General features: G+C 43.0%; 1 protein-coding gene and 1 pseudogene across 3 annotated transcripts in view; both read right to left on the minus strand.

Annotated features, from left to right (window-relative positions):
• CNOT10 (CCR4-NOT transcription complex subunit 10) overlaps positions 1-23,515 on the minus strand; it is a 146,410-nt gene that overhangs the window by 86,488 nt on the left and 36,407 nt on the right. For all 3 annotated transcript variants that reach the window (XM_040353077.1, XM_040353075.1, XM_040353076.1), the window contains 4 exons: positions 23,341-23,490; positions 22,029-22,231; positions 15,064-15,185; positions 2,779-2,955 (listed from right to left, as the gene is read on the minus strand). In XM_040353077.1, the coding sequence (XP_040209011.1) occupies positions 2,779-2,955; positions 15,064-15,185; positions 22,029-22,231; positions 23,341-23,490 (652 nt within the window). The remainder of the gene's footprint in view (positions 1-2,778; positions 2,956-15,063; positions 15,186-22,028; positions 22,232-23,340; positions 23,491-23,515) is intronic.
• Positions 12,644-12,764, minus strand: LOC120942165 (annotated as a pseudogene).

Raw genomic sequence — 23,515 nt, forward strand, 5'->3', positions numbered from 1 at the left:
ATGACTTGGCATCGATTGTTTTTGTATAGCTCCCAAACACACCAATATACTCGTCATTTAGACTAATTTGCTTTACAATGTTCTAATGCATGTTAATGGTCATAATTCAGAAGTGAAAAAAATACACCTTTATCCACTCAAATACTGCCTACACATACCTGTACGTCATTTCATGCAATAGACACTGTGGCAGCACGCGCCCATTGGACAGAGGGGGAGCCAACCAGCGGGACCACCAGCCACCAGTGATCGTTCCCCAGAGAGGCAGAACTGGGACAATTTTTTTTGGGTACCGCGTCGCACGACAGCACAATTGTCAGTTAAAGTAACGCAGTGCCAGTTTGCAAAAAATGGCCTGGTCATTAAGGGGGTAAAACCTTCCGAAGCGGAAGTGGTTAATCCATTCTTGTAACACAGCTAGCAGGAGAGGAGATTGCTTAAGAAGTGGTCTTTTTTAAATCGTGTGCCCATAGCAGGCCATCCATAGACGTCGAAAAATTAACAAAACTTGGGTCAAACGTCAAATTGTTGGTTTTTCGCATCAGTGCGTCAATGTGCGACACACAATATTCATGCCGCAATCGAAAGTGCCTGATCCAGCATGCTGATTTTTTTTTTTTTTTTAAAGAGAATCAAAGCAACTGATGGCACAATCGTATGAGCCATTTTCATTTTTCAACTCATCTGTGGCCTGCTGGAGTTTGGATAACCTATTTTAGCCATAATCTAAGTAGTTTGTGGCATCTGGATTTAGTGCCTTTTATACCTTGTCGGCCTTTAATTGTCAGGAAAGCATAAGGTTTAGTCCCAATTTTAAAGTATCGGAGTGGGGGTAATATATAACTGAAAACCAAAACAATTTGCTTTATTACTGTAACTCCTGGGAACCAAATCAAATCATAAAGTCATGCAATGAATGACATGTAATTGGCTGTCATAGATAAATTAACTTTCCACAGCAATCTATACCAAGTGCATGATACAACTTTGGTATTGAAATAGCAAATCTGTTGCTGGAAACCAATAATAATTTTGTACTGAGAAAAAAATGCAGACCGTCATTGCCAACCTCTTCTGCTGAAAATGCTAGTTTGCTGGTCGTCATTAACATTCTGTGGCTTTACTTCTGTCACACATTGTATGCAGATTAGGAACACTGACTTCCCTAAACTTCATATTTGTTCCAAGTCAGTGACCAAGAAATTATTTAAGTCAGAGACAGCCAGGCAACTAGATTGTTTTTCTACAGGAAATCAACAGCTATACATATCTCTCAGTACCGGTTTCCTCATGTACAGCATGGCCAAAAATATTGGCCCCCCTTCATTTTTGTCAGCTAATGCACCACTATGCCCCAACAAATTTTGCAATTACAGGTTTAGGCATTCCCATGTTTATTTCTTTTGTTTGTATTGGTATGACGCAAAAAAGCGTAGAGAAAAAAAAAAAAGCCAAATCTGACACATTCCACACAAAACTCCAAAAATGGTCTGGACAAAATGATTGGCACCCTCAATGTAATATTTGATTGCTCCAGGTCTCTGATTGGAAAGGTTCCTTTTCACAACTGCAGTTTTGAGATCTCTCCACAGGTACTCTATGGGATTTAGATCTGGACTCATTGCAGGCCAGTTCAGTTCTCCAGCGCTTGGTCTTAAAACATTCCTGGGTGCTTTTTGATGTGTGCTTTAGGTCATTGTCCTGCTGTAAGACCCATGACCTCTGGCGGAGACCCAACTTTCTGACACTGGGCCCTACATTGCACCCCAGAATTCTTTGGTAGTCATCAGATTCCATAATGCCATCCACAGTCAAGGCATCCAGTGCCTGAAGCAGAAAAGCAACCCCAAAACATCAGTGAACCTCCACCATTTTGAGTGTAGGAACTGTATTATATTCTTTAAAGGCCTCATTTATTTTTCTGTAATAGAAAGCTGTAATTTTGTTCTGTCTGTCCACAGCACATTCTCCCAAAGGGATTTTGGCTTCCTCAAGTATGTTTTGGAGAACTGCAATCTGGTCTTTTATGTTTCTGTGTCAGCAAGTCCTCCTGGGTTTCCTACCAGAACGTCCTTTTTCATTCAGATGGCGATGTATAGTGCAAGCTGTATGGTTGTACCCCATGCCTGAAGGTCAGCTTGAATTTTCCTGGAAGTTGATCACGATTCTTTATCCACCATTCGAACAATCCTTCACTGCAATCTTTGATCAATTTTTCTTTCGTCCACATTCAGGGAGATTAGCTACACATTGCCATGAGCTGTAAACTTCTTGACAATGTTGTGCACAGTGGACACGGGAACAATGAGATCTCTGGAGATGGACTTGTAACCTTGAGATTGTCCATGCTTTTCTACAATTTTTGTTCTCAAATCCTCAGCCAATTCTTTGCAGCACTCTCTCTACTCCATGCGGCACACACAACAGAAAGGTTGAGTACATTTTTCACCATTTTAACTTGTTGCCATTGTGATTTCTATATTGTCAGCAACTGATAATTGATATAGGTGAGTTTAACTTGGAATGCAATTATTTCTTACAATTTTGAGAAGGTGCCAATCATTTTGCCCAGTCCAATTTTGGAAGGTATCAGATTTGGCATTTTGTTTCTCCACTTTTTGTGTCATACAAAGAAAATAAACATAAAAATGCCCAAACTTTTGCGATTGCAACAATTTTCTAGACAAAGTCGTAAATTATCTGACAGAAATGCAGGGCTGCTAATATTTTTGGCCATGACTGTAGGTCATATCTGCAGAAATGGAAAGGTGTATTTACCTGCATCCTTCATTGTTTTCCCCACCCGAATCTGTGCTGCCTGTTTGACTGTTATTCTTTGCGCCATTTTCTTTATTAGCTTCCTGTAGGTCCTCTGGTAAAAGGAGTAATGCATTCCTTAAACATATTGCAGCAAACTCCATGCTGGCTACCGGAATAGCAGATGATTCCCCATCGCTAAAGTAAACAAAAAGAAGAAGATTAATTAATATCCACTAAAATCCCACACATCCAAATCACCTAAAGTTTGCAAAGTGCAAAACATTCTTTAAGATGAAAAAAAATGAATGTAAAATAAATACACACAGACGTGCCCTCCAGTGGTTACATGTCTATAATATACGATCATGAAAAAGAAGACAAGCATGTAATATAGCAAAAAAGTTTTAAAGTTGCATCTGAAGCAGAAATATTTACTGCAAAAAATAAATAAAAATAAAAACACACTTCCCTAAGATAAAAAAAAAAAAAAAAACCTACATAATCCTGCTGAAATACATATGCATGAAAAAAAAACAATTATGGGCCAAAAGACTTATTTTGGTATAGCAGTCTTGTAATTCAAAAATAAAATCGATCCCTTGAGGGCAAAAAGTCTTGGAAATTACCAGCCTCCTTGCAATGGTGGAAGAGGAAAGCAGAATGTCCCTTCAGGGGAGAACAAAAAGGAACTCAGCATTTCTGAAAGATGTTGCAGCTAAGTAGAACCTAATTGCTCTGACCAAAGCCAGGCAGGGGAACGAAAGCTCCTTGGCATGTTTTTGGAGTATGGCATAGGGAATATATAACAATTTCCTCACTGAGGTGAAAGGCATAGACTCCCTTGGGGAGGAAAGGTGGTCTGTGTTTCAGGACCTCCTTGTCCCTGTGTAAGACAAGAAAAACCTCCTTGCACTAAGGGATTAAAAACTCTGAGACACTCCTCATGAAGGTAATGGCAGGTAGGAGAGACACTCCCCCCCCCCACCCCCCCAGGACCAGAATTTGATGACTCAAGAAGGCAGCTTGCCAATTTTCCAGTATTTTCATAGAGTAGACAGTTGGAATATAGTTCTCCACCCAGGAGAGAAATCAGGCTTGCTTCTACCCAAGGCTTCCCTACTCCTGGTACTCCCTTGATGGTTTATGTAGGCCATGGCTGTGGCACTGTCTGACTGGGTGACTATGTAGGAGAGGGGTCCTCCAGTCAGTCTTATGGCTCTTAGAATGTTGTTTAGGGCATATCAAATCATACAGGGACCAGGTTCCCTGGACAGTCAGGGCACTGTAGACCCTGTCCCAGCCTTGCATCTGTCATTACCTTTCATTGAGGAGGAAGACTGATTTCTCAGATTCTAGTGCTGGGCTGGAAATCCACCATGCCAGGGATATTTTCAGCTAGGTGGATGGCAGTAGTGGGCAATCCAGAAAAGGGATAGGCTTAAAAGCTGAACTTCAAAGGTCTTGCACAGACTGACAAAAGGGAACTTCCTTGAAGGCTCAAAACCAATATGCAGAAGCAAGGGATGACTGAAGTCTGACCATTGGACCACAGAGAAGCAATCTTTTCCAGGGGAAGGAAATATTTTGCCTGGGCTGTGTCCAAGATCAGCCCCAAATACTCCTGAGAAAAAGGAAGGCCCAAAGGCAGACTTCTTTAAGTGGATCAGCCATCAAAAAAGGAACTAGATCATCCTTTTCGGGTAACCTTGGCTGAGGAGTCTAGATAGTGCTCTCCAAATATCAAATACAAACCTGCCCATTTCTGAGGTGATGTTGGCAGACTGGAAGGCTAGAAATATAGGGGGTTGGGCAAGAATTGGCATTCTATTTTGTAGACTCTGGAAATGGTAGATTGGACTTGGAGGTCCAGGACATCTCTGATCCAGACTGGTGCAAAGGCCAAACAGATATCTACCAACTCTGGAGAGTGAGGGTGCCACTTCATTATGAGGGCTTCGGGGTAGGCTTGAAGGGCTTGTGGGTCCGAAGTTTGCGACAAAAGGAATGAACCACCTTTGACTTGGAGAAAGAAGCCCAAGTGGAGTGAAAGGACTCCTGTCAGTTAGAAAAAAATAGGATTTTTATAACAGCTTACCTGTAAAATCCTTTTCTTGGAGTACATCACGGGACACAGAGCTGCATATTCATTACTATGTGGGTTATAGAGTCTACCTTCAGGTGATGGACACTGGTGTAATCAATTAAACAGGAAGTTCCCTCCCTATATAACCCCTCCCCTACTGGGAGTTCCTCAGTTTTTGTAGCAAAGCAATAAGTGTCCCAATATCCCCAAACAAGAGGGGTGGGAGCTCTGTGTCCCGTGATGTACTCCAAGAAAAGGATTTTACAGGTAAGCTGTTATAAAAATCCTATTTTCTTTATCGTACATCACGGGACACAGAGCTGCATATTCATTACTATGTGGGATGTCCCAAAGCAATGCTTACTGAGGGGAGGGAGACACCAACAACGCAGACCGCCATCAGACGTGAGGACCTATAATGCTGCCTGCAGCATACTGCGCCAAAAAGCTGCATCCTCTAGCCGTCTTATGTTCACCTGATAGGAGTTAGTGAACGTAAGCACAGATGACCAAGTTGCGGCCTTGAAAATCTGCGTCATAAAGGCTTGGAAATGCATTGCGCATAAAGCGCTTACCATCCTGGTAGGGAGCACCCCCACAAAAAAACAGGGGGAATCCTACTCTAACCACAAGCCTGAATAATAACCTGATGAATCAACCTTAAAAACAGTTGATTTTAGACGCTGCCTGCCCTTTCCTGGGGCCTCCTGGTAGCGCAACAACATCAGTTTTCCGTATCCGAGCAGCCGCTTCAGATAGGCCTAGACCCTTCTTACTCCAACGAGAGAGAGAGAGTGTAACCATTTTAATAGCTGACCTGAACACTGCCTGCCCATCTAGGGTCTTCTGGCAGCCCAATAAAAACGTCAGCTTTCTATATCTGAAACCTTCAGATAGGTATTTAACTGCTCTCATCTCAATTGAGAGAAAAGCAATAACCTTTCCTTCCGTGAAACAAGGTTTTGAAAAAAAGGAAGGTAAGAATATCTAGATTCAAATAAATACTAGATCCTTCTAGTAAATAAGGTTGGGTGAGGATGAAAATCACTCTACTTGTAAGAATAATTGAGTATGGCTCTATACCAAGAAAGTTGCCAATACTGAAACTCTTGGAGGCTACCACAACCAAGAACACCAATTCCCTTGTTAAAGGATGAAGGGAAATATGGTGCATCGGCCCAAGGAGCTGACCCTATAAGCCGACAAAACTAGAGCCAATCCTCCGAGCACAAGGGCGACCTAACTGGTGGACTTATACAAGGGGTGACGTGCATAACAGCCCGGACCAAAGAGTGTGAAGTAATCGACCTTTGGAAGCAAGGCCGAGATCGGATCCTTGATATAACTTAAGGCTAGCTCCGTCTCCTTTCCAAATGTAGGAAGGCAGGAATTTTACCTTTGACAAACTTCCACGGATGCCACCATCTGGTTTCACACCAGGAACATGGGCCTTCCAGACCGTAGGCTATCTGGTCCTGGAGGCCAGCTCTCTTGTATGAATCAAGGGAATTGCCGCTGATTCTGAAAGCCCCGATCCTCGAGAATGTGGTCTATAATAGCCAGACCATTAATTCACCTGTTGCAAGGCAGAATGTAATACCCCCTGCAAAGTAGGCCTGGACAAGATGTAAGGGACCGTGGGTCCTCTACTACCACCCTTACTGTTCCTGCACCGAGAGGTCGTCAGGGTTATGCCGGAGTAATCAGGCCAGCTTCCGTTCTCCTCTAATGTAGCATAGAAGCCACAAAAGTCGCGGCACTGGGGGGAGAGACACAACCAGTGACAACTGGTCTCCCCGGATTACAAACACATCTGCCCCGCATGCGGGTGGATCCTTTATCCTTGACCCCAAGCTGTTCAATTCCTTGATGACCCTGGACGCCAATACATCTTATGTACAGGGTACTATTTCTGTGACATTTGGTCAGGAAAACAGTCGGGGTGTAGAGGTCATTCTCCCGGAGACACTTGTTGACGGCTCCAGCAAATCGCCTGCCAACTCTGCATTTCATGAAATGACGAATGTCAATAGGCAAGGCACAAGCTCCTCCTTGGTAAATTAAGTAAATCACTAGTATGGCATAGTCTGATTGTACTCTGACAGAACCAACCTGCCACCTGAACGTTCAGGCCCCTAAGCCAGATGCTCCATCGGTAGCTCTAGCTGACAGATAAGGCTCCCTTGGAGCTTGACTACTTCCCCTGGGCCATGGTCTCTTCCTGACCTGGCAAACCCTTTTAGTTAAGAATCACCAAGAGGAATTCCAGCATATCTCTGAGACCGGGTTCTTTGGATAATGCTAGGTCAAGATCCACTCTTTCTAGGCCGACAAAATACTGTTTATAACAGCCCTGAATAAAAGTTAGTATAGGGAATTGTCTTGAATGAAGCCAGCATCTTCCCTAGTGCCTTAATCAAAAGGCCAAAAGTAAGGAACTGTTCCTTGCTGTGACCACATAGACCAGTTTTCTTATAGCGATGGTCTTGTCTGAGGCCAAAAAAAAAAAAAAAAAACTCTCCTTTTTGGACTGTGCCAAACATACCCAGCTTCTTGTCAAATGAAAGAATGTATCTTTAGACTGGAATCCCAACCCAGGAGTTCCAGATACTTGACCATGCTGGACACCCTTAGGTCCAGCCATTCTACTGACTGACCCATCAGCAGGAGTTTGCTTCGGTATGCCATTACTGCTATACCCTGGGCCTACAGACCTGCTAGAGGCGGGCCCTAGCACCCTGACAACCCAGGCACGGAGGCTAACCCAAAAGGGCAAGACCACCAACTGGAGATAGTGCTGTTCCCCTGCGAAACGCAGACAACCTCTGCAGACCCAAGTAAATAAACACATATGCAACTGGCTCCCCATGTGTGTATGTGGCAAGTGTTAAAGCCATATGCCTCAATGGAAGTGTGTGTACATGGCAGCGTGTGTTCCTGGAAGCATGAATTCATATAAATATGTTTTAAGAAAAACATGCATATAGCATGTGTGCACTGGAACAAGCATCTTGCAAGCAAGCATGCGATATAAACGTGTTATGCAACAATGTGCAACATGAACCCATGCAGACACGTATTTCTATGCAAACACAAGGAATCCTGTATTGCTTAATTAGGCCGCCATGTACAACTTTAAAGTAATCATGCATCCTTATGCGATTCAGCATCTTCCATGCGATCAACATCTTATGCATTTTAAGCACTACTGTGCGGACAAGAACCCTTGTGTGACCAAGCACCCCTGTGCGATCCAGCATCCTTATGCACTCAAGCATCTTAATGCGACTTTAGGCATTTCTGTGAAACAAGCCTCTCTATGTGATCAAGTATCCTTGGGTAATCCAGGACGCTGTTGATCCGACAACCATGTGTGATCCAGCTTATTTTTGCATTCAAGCATCTTTAAGCGATCTTTAGGCATTCTTGTAGAAACAAGCCTCTCCGTGCGACCAAAATATCCTCGAGTAATCAAGGACTTGGGTGATCGGGTAATCATGTGTGATTCAGCATTTTTATGCCTTCAAGCCTCTTTATGCGATTCTAGGCATTTCTGTGGAAACAAGCCTCTTTGTGTGACCAAATATCCTTGGGGAATCAAGGGCTTGGGTGATCAGGTAATCCTGTGTGATTCCAGCATTTTTATGCCTTCGAGCCTCTTTATGCGATTCTAGGCATTTCTGCGGAAACAAGCCTCTTTGTGTGACCAAATATCCTTGGGGAATCAAGGACTTGGGTGATCAGGTAATCATGTGCGATTCCAGCATTTTTATGCATACAAGCATCTTTATGCGAACTTAGGCACTTCTGTGGAAACAAGCCTCTCTGTGTGACCAAATATCCTTGGGTAATCCAGGACGCAGATGATCAGGTAACCATGTGTGATGCAGCATCTTTTTTGCATCCAAGCAACTTTATGCGATTTTAGGCATTTCTGTGGAAACAAACCACTTCTGTGTGACCAAACATCCTTGGGTAATCAAGGATTTGGGTGATCAGGTAACCATGTGTGTGTGATCCAGCATTTTTATACATACAAACGTCTTTATGCGATTTTAGGCCTTTCTGTGGAAACAAGTCTCTCTGTGTGACCCAATATCCTTGGGTAATCCAGGACTTGAGTGATCAGGTAACTAGCATCTTTATGCACTCAAGCATTTCTATGCAACTCTAACAAACATGCAACACCATACAGACAGAAACATGTATCCTTATGCGATCCACAATAAAACATGCTTTGTTACTTGTTTTTATCCCACATGCATTCCAAACTCATGTATCTTATGCAACATGCGGACTGGTAAAAAGGAAGTTATCCTCTGTAGATGTGCGTTTCCTCAATTAAGAGACGTTAGCAATGTGTACCAGCAACTGTGCATCCCTCAGATGTGCATTTGGTTAGCCTGAAGCCGACACCAGGCTGAGGACCATATGGAGGTCTTACTAGCCACCTATAGGAAAACCTCTCTTTACACTCTAAGGAGAAGATAGAGGCTTTGGCCGAGTAGGCAGAGGGAAATTATATGCAGCATGAATCTCTGAAAAGACTGCAGGTGCAATCAGAACCTGTAGGGCTATTGATAGCTTCTCCTCGTTAGGCTGCAGCTCCTGTCTCCTGTCCTCTGACAGTGAACCTTCATCCCCAGCTCTTCTAATCCCTTTGTTTAAGGATTAAAGCAGGAAAAGGGACACACCCTGCTTTTTTTTTTTTTTTTTTTTTGCTTCTTGTGAGGATGCTGCGAACATAGCAGTTAACCTCTTGTAGAACAACAAATGTGATGCAAAAAACAAAACACATGCAGAGTGGCTGCAATGTTGGGGGAGGCTGCATTGATTGCCTGACAGGTCTGATAGCTCAATCTGTGAGCTGTCTCTACAGGGGAGAATAAGGGGCCACCAGGTTCAGGTGGCGATTCCTTTTTATATTCCTACCCCTGACCTTATTCAATGGGGAGACCAAAGTCCTAAGCTAAAAGCAGAGGAGCTTAACCCAGGTGCATCAACAGCTGAACATAGTCTGGCAGCAACAATGCCTGCTAATCTGCACAGCTAGATGCGGAGTAGGCGTCTTAGATGAATCTGTATCCAACTCACACAAGGTGCTTGCGTTTGTGTCCCCCTAGCTTTACAGAGCTCTGACGTCTGGGCCTTTTTGAAGAGCCCTCTCTGCGACTGCACTGAGCCGGTGAGCACGTGCGACATGGTAGAGCCTGAAGCTGAGGAAGTGGGACGCACAATAGACCAGCTAACACTTAAGCTTCCGTCTTTGGAAAGCATGGTAAGCGAAAACATCAGGCATGTCTTTTACTGCCCATAGTAGTGGAAAAACAGATAAGACTTGCAGCTACTCATGGAAGACAATGCTTTGCATAGGATTAAGGGCATTTTTTTTTTTTTTTTTTTTTATGTACCAGCCCCTTCAAGGGGAGATATATGGGTACTACAGCCATCCTGTCTGAACAGACATAGTGGCCCAGGCTACATGCCGGCTAGGGGAGGTATATGGGTGCCCTGAGCCATCCCGTCTCAAAAAGACATTGTGGTTTACATTGCCCATGCATAAAAACATAATATAGGCGAGACCCATAGTCCCCTACAGAAGACCTACTGTCGAACCAAGTCCCGTAGGTCCCTCTCTTACCTTTCCACGCTGCAGGGTATTGCCAAGCAAGAGGCCCAATCTTCCCCCTTCACCGTGGGTATAGTCCTAGACCTTCAGGGACCGGGGTCCATGGCAGGAACACCACACCCCTGGACCTATATAGCACCCTGGCAGCAGAAAAAACATTTGGTCCTTAGAAGGCACAAAGTTCTGGAACCCAGGATCCAGCCCTCCGCAGAGAGGCATTATAGGCTAAACCTCGTTCTTCGTACCGAGGCCCGGGTACCGTCCACTTTGGCTATGAAGCACCTTGGACGGATCCGGATTTATGGAGGCTTTTTACATCCAGCATGGATCCCTCCAGTGGAGCTCCTAAGAGCACATGTTAACTCGTGACCAACACCTTAGACACTGATGAAAAAACTGAGGAACTCCCAGTAGGGGAGGGGTTATATAGGGAGGGAACTTCCTGTTTAATTGATTACACCAGTGTCCATCACCTGAAGGTAGACTCTATAACCCACATAGTAATGAATATGCAGCTCTGTGTCCCGTGATGTACGATAAAGAAATTGGATTTTTTGTACTCCCTGTAAAATCCTTTTCTCCGAGTCCATGGACGGACACAGCTCCTTAAATCTTGACAAGTGGGTTATGTTCCCTGTTTACAGGAGAGGACTAGGCAGAAACATGTTTGTTAATGTAACATGTATTTAATTATCTGAGTTGAACAGCCAGACATAATCCTCCTCCCTGCAGTATGCAGCATCAATTCGTAAAAAAGCAGTACAAACCTAAAAAGGAGGGGTGGGTGCTGTGTCCGTCCATGGACTCAGAGAAAAAGATTTTACGGTGAGTACAAAAAATCCTATTTTCTCTTATCGTCCATGGACGCACACAGCTCCTTAAATCTTGACAAGTGGGACATCCCCAAGCATTGTCAAAAACGAGGGGTGGGAAATATATCAGTAAAACCAATTGTAACCTCACTCCATAACAAGCAGAGCTCCTCAACGGAGGAGGTGCAACTTTAAACAGCTGCCTGCAAAACCTAGCGGCCGAAAGCAGCATCAAAAGATGCACTCACAGCAACCATGTAAATTCTGGAAAAAGCTTGAACGGACGACCAAGTCGCTGCCTCGCACACCAGTGAGACCGACGCATGATGTCGGAAAAAAAAACAGGAAGCACCAATTGCCCTGGTCGAAAGTGCCGTGACCGGAAAGGGGGGACCGCCCCCTAAGAGCATAGGCCTGTATGACGGTCTGCCTGATCCACTGAGAAATGCTGGTCGACGAGACCGCCAGGCCCTTTTGTGGACCAGACACCAACACAAAAAAGAGAGTCACATCTCCGAAACTGAGCCGTAGCAGGCAGGTACACCCGCAAGGTGCGTACCACATCCAAAGTATATAGCAAGGACACAAGGATGGAAGTACAATGTCCCCGTTAAGGTGAAATGAACGAAACCACCTGAACAGAAGAAGGGAAGGTCACGGGCGCACCACCACCTAATCCATCCTTATGGAGGATCAAGTATGGCGGCTTGCAAGACAAGACCGCCAACTCAGAAACCCTTCTAACAGGAGGTAAAGGCCACTGAAGGGGACACATTCTTAGATAGTGTCAAGAGAAAAATCTCTCATGTTTCCAAAAGGAAGGTTCCTGAAGAACTGAGAGCACCAGAGTCAAAACTCATGGGGGGGGGGGGGGGGGGAGAGGTGGGCCAAGAGGGGGAAAGTATATGACATACCAAGGACGCCAGGGACAATCTGGAGCGATTAGAATCATCGGGATTCCCTCAGCCTCCACTCTGTGGAGCAGCCGGAGGAAGCAACGATGGAGGAATGGCATTAAGCCGTCGATACAGACCCCACAGGGCCACCAGCGTGCCCGACGCGTCTGTACAAGATCACTAGACCTGGCCACTAACTGACGCCCTTGCGGTGGAGACAAGCGGCCAGGAGATCCATGCCCTGTGAGACTTAGCTCTGGCAAGAGAGCCAAACCCCCCCCCCCCCCGGTCCAGTTTCCGGCAACTAGAGTAGTCCGCCTGCCGGTATACCTGATGGCAGACCGAAGCCACAGCTGTGGCGTTGTCCGGCTAAATCCAGATTGGATGACCTTGCAACCTCCTCGACCACGAGGGGAAGCATAGCCTGATCGCCCAGAATAGTAGGACAATGAACAGTAGGCAGGGTCCACAGCACCCGATATTCCCAGGAGGTCTCCCACCCAGGTACTAACCAGGCCCGACCCTGGGTAGCTACCGAGATCAGACGAGAGCGGGGGCGCATTCAGGAAGGTGTGGCCGTAAAGCCCATGCAAGTCCAGCGATTTAGGACCGACTGGACCCCCCAGGTGCCCCCACAACCCATGAGGTTGGCGTCCGTCGTAAACACCGGCCACTGGAAGGAAGAAACAACTCCCCGGACCGAAGAGTCGGGGGATCTCCGTCACAAACTCAGAGAGACTGACTAGGTGGCGCACCAGAACAGCCATGAGTAGGTAGAAAAGATCAAAATACATGTGTAACAAGGTAATGAAACTTTACAAAGATGAAAAAGGATATAAAAAGATATCCAAAGCCTTGAATATGCCAGTCAGTACTGTTCAATCACTTAAGTGGAAAATTTGGGGATCTCTTGATACCAAGCCAAGGTCCAGTAGACCAAGAAAGAATTGCTCAGAATACAAAAAAAAAAAAAAAAAACACAGGTAACTGCAGGAAAAAATACAGGCTGCTCTCCAAAAAGACAGTGTGGTTGTTTTTAAGGAGCACAATTCAACAATACTTGAACAAAAAAGAGCTGCATGGTTGAGCTGCCAAAAGGAAGCCTTTACTGCGCAAATGCCACAAAAAGGCCAATGAGGTCAAGGTGTTGGGCATATTGTAACAGGCTTTTTTGTGGTACAGTAAAGGCTTCCTTCTGGCAACTTGACCATGAAGCTCTTTTTTGTTCAAGTATCATCGTATTGAGCTCCTTAAAAACAACCACACACTCTTTTCCGGATTTCTCCTGAGGTTACCTGTGGTTTTTCTTTGCATCCCGAACAGTTCCTGTGGCAGTTGTGGCTGAAATCTTTCTTGATCTACCTAACCTTGGCTTGGTATCACGAGACCCCCAAATTTTCTTAAGTGATTGAACAGTACTGACTGGCATATTCAAGGCTTTGGATATCTTTTTATATTCTTTTCCATCTTTGTAAAGTTTCATTACCTTGTTACGCAGGTCTTTTGATCTTTTCTACCTCCTCGTGGCTCAGTGAATCTATGCGAGAGCCAACAAACTCATTGACTATTTATACACAGACACAAATTTTGATTTAACCGCTTCAATACAGCAGGGCATTTTCACCCCCTTCCTGCCAAGACCAATTTTTAGTTTTCAGCGCTGTCGCATTTTAAATGACAATTGTGCAGTTGTGCGACGTGGCTCCCAAACAAGATTGGCGTCCTTTTTTTCCCACAAATAGAGCTTTCGTTTGGTGGCATTTGATCACCACTGCGGTTTTTATTTTTTGCGCTATAAACAAAAGAAGAGTGACAAATTTGGAAAAAAAAAAATATTTTTAACTTTTTGATTTAATAAATATCACATTTAAAAACAAAAAAAAAAATTCGTTTAGGGCAATATGTATTCTACATATTGTTGGTAAAAAAATAAATAAAAAAATTGCAATAAGTGTATATTGATTGGTTTGCGCAAAAGTTCTATAGTGTCTACAAAATAGGGGATCGATTTATTGCCTTTATTTATTTTTAATTTTATTACTAGTAATGGCGGCGATCTGCGATTTTATTGTGACCGTGACATTGTGACGGACATATCGGACACTTTTGACCCATTTTTGGACCATTCACATTTATACAGCGACTAGTGCTATAAAACTGAACTGATTACAGTTTAAATGTGACTGGCAGGGAAGGGGTTAACACTAATGGGCGCTGAAGGGGTCAAATATGTTCCCTAGGGAGCAATTCTAACTGTAGGGGGAGGGGACTCACAAGGGGAGGAGACCGATCTGTGTTCCTCTGTACTTGGAACACACATCGGTCTCCTCACACAGATCCACGGTCCTGCAGTAATCAAGGGCAATCGCGGGTGCCCGGCGGACATGCGTACCGGGTTCTGAGCGATGCCGCTGGTGCGCACGCCCCCCCCTAGACGGCCGGGAAGCCCAAGATGTCATATGACGTCCACCCAGGATGGGAGATCCCATCAGAGACGTCATTTGACTAGGGGCGGGTAGGGAAGTGGTTAAAAGCCACAGATGTGGGAAAATAACCATTAATTGCCTTTTTAACCTGTGTGTGCCACCTTCTGTGTCTGTACCGAGGCCAAATATTCCAGGGTATGTAAACTTTATCAGGGCCATTTGGGCGAATTCTGTTATTACGATTTAAAAAGAATCCAAAAAAACTATGATAATAAATAGCATTTTGCAATTGCCATCTTAAATAAAAAAGAGTTTTCTTTGCTATGATTAGTCATATTTTCAATAATAATGCCAAAATTTCAACATTTTATGCCGGGGTATGCAAACTTGAGCACAACTGTATGTGTGGCCCTTCTACCATTTTACCTGCACATAAACACATAATAGAAAGTCTTACTTGTAAAGGAGATTCTGAACAGACTGAGAGGCCAAGATTATCTTACGATGATAACCCTGGCCTACTATTGATTGTACTATTCCTTTTTTGCTTGGTAGGCCTTTTGTCTCTTGTTCAGAAGTCTGGAAAAAACAATAAAAAAAACACAAAAGTAAACTCCATTGTACAGTGAACCATGTGAAATGAGAACTCAAAATTAGCGCTTTTCCGTAATCATATACAAAACACCAAACTATGCAAGATCCAATACCATACATTTTCTCCGTTATGATGTCAACATGAAAGATTATAAAAGACTTGGCTGCTTAAATTACCATACTCATAACCCCCAAACATTTTTTTTTTTTTTTTTAGCAAATCCCTTAGGGAATAAAATGGTAGTCGATACAACTTTTTATGTTGCACAGTATTTGCGCAGCAATTTTTAAAGCGCTTTTTTTTTCTTTAAAAAAAGATATTTCATGAATTAAAAGCACTAAAGTCCACCTGATTTTTTTGCATTATGTTAAAGATGTTACGCCGAGTAGATACCCAGCATGTCACGCTTTAAAATTGTGCACAGTTGTAGAATGGCGCCAAACTTCGGTACTTAAAAATCTCTATATGCAACGCTTTACAAAGGTTTACAGATTACCTGTTTAGAGTTACAGAGGAGGTATTGGGCTAGAATTATAGCTCTCCTAACTTTCGCAGAGATACCTCACATGTAGTTTAAACACAGTTTACATATGCGGGTGCGACAAATGTATGCATTCCCTTCTGCGAGCGAGCACGGGGGCGCTTTAAAATTTATATTTTGACACTTTCCCATTAAACTATTTTTTTTATCACTATTACAAGGAATGTAAACATCCCTTGTATTGAAATAGGAACAGGGCATGATAGGTCCTCTTTACAGTGAGATCTGGGGTTTATAAGTCACCAGATCTAGGAAAAGCCTAGAAAAAAACAAAAAAAAAACAAAAAAAAAACACGATCTTGGCTTCCCAGCCGAGGCAACAGCAATGTTTACAACTGCTGAGGCTGGACGCGACTTCATAACGTCAAGCCCAGCCTCTGAAGGTCAGAGATGACAGCACTATGGTAAACGGCTTTTTGCTCGTACGGGCGAGCCAGTAGAAACACCCAAGGGCGGCAGGAGGGGTGGGGGGATGTCCCCTCCCACCACCTGTAAAAACAATCAAGCGTCTGTTTTTATAGTGCAGGGAATCGCCATCAGAAAGAGGATATCTGAATGATGCCTGTAGTAGCTGTAGGCATCATTCAGATATCCCACATAGTCTGACATCATATGACGTCCCTGGGCAGGAAGTGGTTAAAATTAAAATCTTTTTTTTTTTTTTTAAAGAAAAACACAAATACTTGAGGATCCCGTGTGTGTAGGGGGATCGAGTTTACAAATATGTACTACTCACTCAAATTACTGTAAACCCCAACAAAATTAAATCAGGAGAAGAGAAGGCAATGTGTTTCACTTAATTGCTTCCCAAGGAGCCGTGCTCCTGCCTATAGGGGCGAGTAGTCTGAATAATGCCCCTGGGATGTTAGGATCAATACAAAACAGGCAGAGGGTGATGGCAGATCCCAATAGGAGGAGGAGGGAGAACCAACAAAATTACACCAAGACCCACTGAATGTAGTCTTTGTAACATCTTGACCCAATAGGAGGGCATAATAAACCCCTTGATAATACAGGAATCAGAAAATCGGGTGGATATTCTTAACATGAAACCATCCGGCATATAACTGTTTAATTGTCTAGACATCAGAATGTTCAGGCAAAAAGGTCAGAGTTCTCTATACATAGTCTAAATACCCCTCATTGGGACCATGGTTTATATATCTAGGTTCTCAAACACAAGCTGGATCAATAACAGGACCAAGTTCACCATCAATTAGGACCCCTTCACAGTGCCACCACTGCATTTCCTCTGCCAGCTGACAATATAATAGCATATGTCAGATAGTTAATGTTAAGAATATCCACCCAGTTTGGGAATCCTGTATTATCAAGGGGTTTATTATGCCCTTCCATTGGGTCAAGCTGGCTATAGTTGCAAAGACTACATTCAGTGGGTCTTGGTGTAATAAAGTTATCTCTCCCTCCTTTTGGGATCTGGCATCATCGTCTGGTGGTTCTGCATTGATCCCAACATCCCAGGGGCATTATTCAGACTACTTACTCCTATTATCCAGGCGCACGAGTTCCTGAGGAAGCAAGTGAAACGTGTTAATATCTATTCTCCTGATGAATTGTGATGGGGTTTACAATAATTTGAGTAGTACATACATGTAAAATTGATCCTACACCCACACACCCACATCTGTTCCATCAGTACCAGTAAAGTCAGATCAAAATTTGGGCTTTTAGATACGATGTTAACAGGCTGCCCTATGTCTTTTTAAAAAATGGCATTATATTGAACTTGTGCTTTTGTCTAAGCAGAGCACCAAAAGCTTCACATGTATGTCACCGCCTTGCCACGTTATACTTAAATGTATACTTCCTGTGCGACTTTTACTTCCTACCCATTCACAGTGAAGTGAAAAGACCCGTATAAGCTCCAAGTCCATCAGATTTGAGCTTACACAGGATTAAGGACTAGCTGCAACCCCAGGTAGCAATATTAGTACCAATTGGCTGCACAAGCATCCAGCAGTGCATTGTTGAATAAGGGAAAGAGTCACATTCTTCCCATATCCGGAGGTTGAAGATCTTTTTCCTTGATCCCATAGGCCAAACTAAGTGGTAAGGAAGTATATGCAGGGCAGTGGATCCTTGTTGCTTTGCAGAGGTTTTTTAAGGCACTGCTATATTAACAGTCGCTGGATATGTTCATATGTAAAATTGTTGTGGATTTTGTTTTCTTTTAACAAGGTTATTCAGTATGCACAGTCACAGGCTATTGCTAAAAAAAAATAAACTAAACCTGTATTCTACCAATTAGAAAAAAAAAAAAAAAAAAAGATGCGATCTTGTCAGTTGAAAACATTTACCAGTTACAAGTACCTATCCTCAGTGGACAGCATCCAACTTAGACAATAAAAAACACTTAAAGAGATACCATCACCAGACCGATCAATCCTGCAAAAATCTTCACATAAAGATTAGTTATGTACATTATTGATCTGTAAAATTCTCCCTTGTTTGGATATCCAAAAGCCTTGAGAATGCTGCTAACCACCACCATCTTGAAAGTGATGTCAGCAGAACCAGCACTGACACTCCAGTGACACACTACAGTGTATTCCCATTTTTCCTCCACCAGCAGCTATATAAAAGTTATATAGGAAGGTGAGGGAAGAGGTGGTGATGCTGGGTCAGCAAAGACAGCAATTAGACACTCCAAAAGAGAAGAGGGCTACGACATGCAACTCACGCTCCTAGAGTAGCCACATTTTCTAGTATGCAAGCACATGCATATAACAAGTAAAAAATATATAAAAAGGGAAAAAACGCTGCAAATAAGCATTTAATATTAGAGGTGCACTGAAACATATCGGCCAAAAATTGTGTTTTTGCATTTGGCCGAAAGAAAAAAGGTGCCAATAGTGGCACCGAAAATGGGGCGGTCCACCCCGGGTGGCGCACATTGTGGGGGTGTCATCCTAGCTTGCCCCAGTCAAAGTTGTCCCCTCCTTGACAAGCATCTCCCTCTGTAAGGGAGCTGAATTGTTTGGCAGTCGCTGTAATAAAGTCCCTCCTCGTATAATACACGTCACACCGATTTAATTTCCCAGTATTGGATCAGTGTGTGTCTACTACAGGACACAGGACTTTATTACTGCAGCCGCACGGCTAATTCAAATCCAGCTCCATGACAGTGGGAGATAGCTGCTCTGTGGGATCCGAGCACTGGTGAGGCTGCATCCGATGGGCACTGGTGAGGCTGCATTTATCTCTTGGTCTGCTGTCTCCGACCATTCTCTGTATGTCTGCTAGAGGTGCACCAAAATGATGACAATTAATTTGTTTAAATAAGAGTCTGCAGACACGACACAAGAGATGGTTAGAGACTGAGGACACGACACAAGAGATGGTTAGAGACTGAGGACACGACACAAGAGATGGTTAGAGACTGAGGACACGACACAAGAGATGGTTAGAGACTGAGGACACGACACAAGAGATGGTTAGAGACTGAGGACACGACACAAGAGATGGTTAGAGACTGAGGACACGACACAAGAGATGGTTAGAGACTGAGGACACGACACAAGAGATGGTTAGAGACTGAGGACACGACACAAGAGATGGTTAGAGACTGAGGACACGACACAAGAGATGGTTAGAGACTGAGGACACGACACAAGAGATGGTTAGAGACTGAGGACACGACACAAGAGATGGTTAGAGACTGAGGACACGACACAAGAGATGGTTAGAGACTGAGGACACGATACAAGAGATGGTTAGAGACTGAGGACACGATACAAGAGATGGTTAGAAACTTAGGACACGATACAAGAGATGGTTAGAGACTTAAGACACGATACAAGAGATGGTTAGAGACTGAGGGACACGATACAAGAGATGGTTAGAGACTGCATTTTTCTTGAGCTTTTCTTGTATTAAAGGTCCCAATAATGGCCAATAAATTATTCATTTAAATTGATGATATTAATTAAAAAGTCAAATACAATTATATATTAAAAATATATATATTTTTATTTATTTTTTTAAACTGTCATTTTCGGTTTTTAGCCAAGTGCATCCTGCATTTTTGGTTTCGGCACCAACATTTCCATTTGATGCACCTCAGGTACATTTCATACACCTTATTTTAATACTTTTATTAGCAAACTTTTAGGCTGGTGGTAGCATCTATTTAAGCAACCAATGGTTAAGGTTTTATCCTAAAGCCTCAAGTACAAACACTGGATGAGGTCTGGCTCACAAGAAGAACTGAGCTGTAAAATTAGCCTGTTATTCTTCGCTTACCATTCAGGAATGAAATGTAACTTACTAAAGGCCTCTTGGGCAACAGAGCCAAAGAAGCTAAAATCGATAAGTAAACTACACAGCAGCTAAAGTCGTCAAGCTATTACTGTAAAAAACAAAACAAAAACAAAAAAAAAAACATTCACCATTTTACTGCCTTTAGTTACAACACACCTAGAAGTAACCATACAGCTACACTACTGTTAAATCAATGCAGCAGTTCAACCAAACATTTGTGGTTTACTTGTACCATTTAAAAACCTGATTGTCATATTCAATCAGAAAACTAATGACTTATCTTGATACAATGGGACCGTGGGCCAAAAACATACATTAGCGTGTCCGTTTAGATTATCATTTTTAAAAGTTACATTTGTGCTTTTCTACCCACTAAACACACTGATCAGATAATGTTCCTTTGTAGGACCAGCCGCTTTAACCAAAAAGTATTAGATTATGGAGACCATTAGAAACAATACAAAACTTGTAAAATGTTCACACAAACCTAATGCTTAACATGATCAACTATTGTACGTGAAGTACTTTTACTGAAATTACTCATGTAATTTGGAAATGCTAACATGTGTCCTACTAGCTTATGTGAATTATAATGATAAGCTAGCTTTTAGGCTGGCCAGACATTAAAGGGGTTGTAAAGGTACAATTTTTTTCCTAAATAGCTTCATTTACCTAGTGCAGTCCTCCTTCACTTACTTCATCCTTTGATTTTGCTTTTAAATATCCTTATTTCTTCTGAGAAAAATCTCACTTCCTGTTCTTCTGTCTAACTCCACACAGTATTGCAAGGCTTTCTCCCTGGTGTGAAGTGTCGTGTTTGCCCCCTCCCTTGGACTACGGGAGAGTCAGGACACCCACTAACACACAGCTCCTTTCTCTATCTGCAACGTAGAGTGCATCCTGACTCTCCTGTAGTCCAAGGGAGGGGACGAGCACGACACTCCACACCAGGAAGAAAGCCTCGCATTACTGTGTTGAGTTACAGACAGAAGAACAGGAAGTGAGGATTTCTCAGAAGAAATAAGGACATTTAAGTACGAAATCAGGCAGCGGCTGCAACAGGGGAGGGAGTTTATATGTTACACCCTTAAAACATAATCCCAAAAGGTGAACTTATCCTTTAAAAAAAAGGGAAGCATGACCAAAGCTACTTTGGTCATACTTACCCTGTGGGTCACAGGAGTGTACCGTACTTAATTCTGCATGCCTGTGGCCCAGATTCAAATCGACAGCAGACTAAAGCCCACCATCGGCTGACATTACAAAGTCAGTCCAGGCTCTGCAGGGATCCTGACAATGTCAATGTCTGCCCAGATACCTGACCAGCAGCTGACTCAGCCTCTCAGTGCAGATGAGAGCATGAGCCAGTCACTCCCACCATGCTGCCACCATTAGGCTGCATTCACACCTGAGCGTCGGTCATTTTTTACGGCGTTTCGTCGCGCGTATTCATGCTTATTTGCGCGTTTGCATACAGCGTCGTCCGACGTTTTTGTACTTCGACGTTTTTTGTTTTAGCCAATAGGAAAAATGATCATCTTTTCATCACTTGTTGCTATGTTGGTAGATTTTTTTAATCTTCTGCCTGGGTGAAATGTTCTATTGATTAAAAGCGATGAAACGCCCGTAGCAAACGCTCGTTGTCGCGCTAGTCGCTTGAATCAAGCGTTTACATTACTTTCTATGGGAAATGGAAACGCTCAAAAAAAAACAAACCGCCCGATACGCGAGACAAAAAAGGGTCCGGAACTTGTTTGCGCTTCAGGCGTTCGGCGTCAGGCGTATTGGAGTGGAGATGTGAACCATCTCCATAGGGAATAATGTATTTTTTCCCCCTCTATCGTTTTTGAGCATCGCGCTTTAGGCGACAAAACGCTCAGGTGTGAATGCAGCCTAAAGGTGAGCATGTGCGTTTCTTTTTTTTTTTTTTACAATCCCTTTAAATGTATTGCACAGAAACTGTAAAACATAAAAACAAAACTATCTTCTAAAATAATGAACTTACCCCCTTATTAGCAGCTATACAACATTCTGCTAATCTTAACCAGAGACGCGGATTTGAATGATAAACCTGAACAGCTTCTATTAGACATTCAAATGCTGCCAGTGGTCGCCCGATGTGTAGGAGCTGTATGCCACAGTTATACAGCAACTCATACCGTTTGTTGGTCAACAATGTACACATGGGCCTTCCTGAAAACTTCTTCCCTGAAATCAAAAAACACAATTTAAAATGCATATGTAACGTGGTGATAGTAATCAGATTAGTATACATGTTTTCCTTATATTCAGAAGTGGCAAATTTCACCTCTAACATTTACCGTACTCTGCTTACAGAAAAAACAAACATACAGTTAGGGTCCATATATTTGGACACAGGCACAATTTTTGATTTTTCAGATATTTACCAAAACATATTCAAGATATAGTTATATAATGGATATGGGTTGAAAATGCACACTCAGGTTTAATTTGAGGGTATGTACATCCAAATCAGGGTAAGGGTTTAGGAATTAAAGCTCTTAAGAACAGCCACCCCCCCTTTTTCAAGGGACCAAAAGTAATTAGACAATTTAATCAAAAGTCGTTTTATGGCCAGGTGTCTGCTACTCCTTCAAACAGGTAAAAGGTCTGGAGTTGATTCTAAGTGTGTTTTTTTGCATTTGGAATCTATTGCTATGAACCTACATCATGCGTTCAAAGGAGCTGTCAATGCAAGTGAAACAGGCCACTGTAAGGCTTCAATAAACTAATCAAATACATCTGAGGGATAGCAGCAACATTAGGAGTGGTCAAATCAACAGTTTGGTACATCCTGAGGAAAGAACGCATTGGTGAGCTCAGCAACATAAAAAGGCCTGGACATCCATAGAAGACAACAGTGGTGGATGATCGCAGGATCCTCTCTAAGGTAAAGAAAAACCCATTCACAACATCCAGACAGGTGAAGCACACTCTCCAGGAGGTGGGCGTATCATTGTCAAAAAAAGGAAAAAGGAAAAAAAACGCGCCTCCAAGTGCAGTATGCAAAAATTTATAAAGTGCACAAAGGGTTAAAAGTACTTACAAGATCGTTAAGTGTTAAAAGACATGATAAAATCCGGAGTCCTCATCTGTGGCATATGTCCATCCTCTGCACGGTGGTAGAGAGCAGTCAACGATCTTGTAAGTGCTTTTAACCCTTTGTGCACTATTACATTTTGCATACTGCACTTAAATGCGCACAGAAGGTTTTTTACCTTCATGCATAGAATACATGAAGGTAAAAAACCTGGTGGCTTTACAACCACTTTAAAGGAAAGTGAGCAGGCTCTTACCTGGATCTGCGTTTGATGAGGTTAACTGTGCACAGGCGTTGTCATTTTCCTGAATAGCCTTTTTAAAGTAGAACAGTCCTAAATTGTGTTTTCCCATCGCAAAATGGATGCAGCCAAGATTGTTCCAGAACATACATCGAGCACATTCCCCTAAAAAAAGAACAAAACCTATTAG

The sequence above is a fragment of the Rana temporaria genome, chromosome 5 (genome assembly GCF_905171775.1).
Source record: "Rana temporaria chromosome 5, aRanTem1.1, whole genome shotgun sequence".
Lineage (NCBI taxonomy): Eukaryota > Metazoa > Chordata > Amphibia > Anura > Ranidae > Rana > Rana temporaria.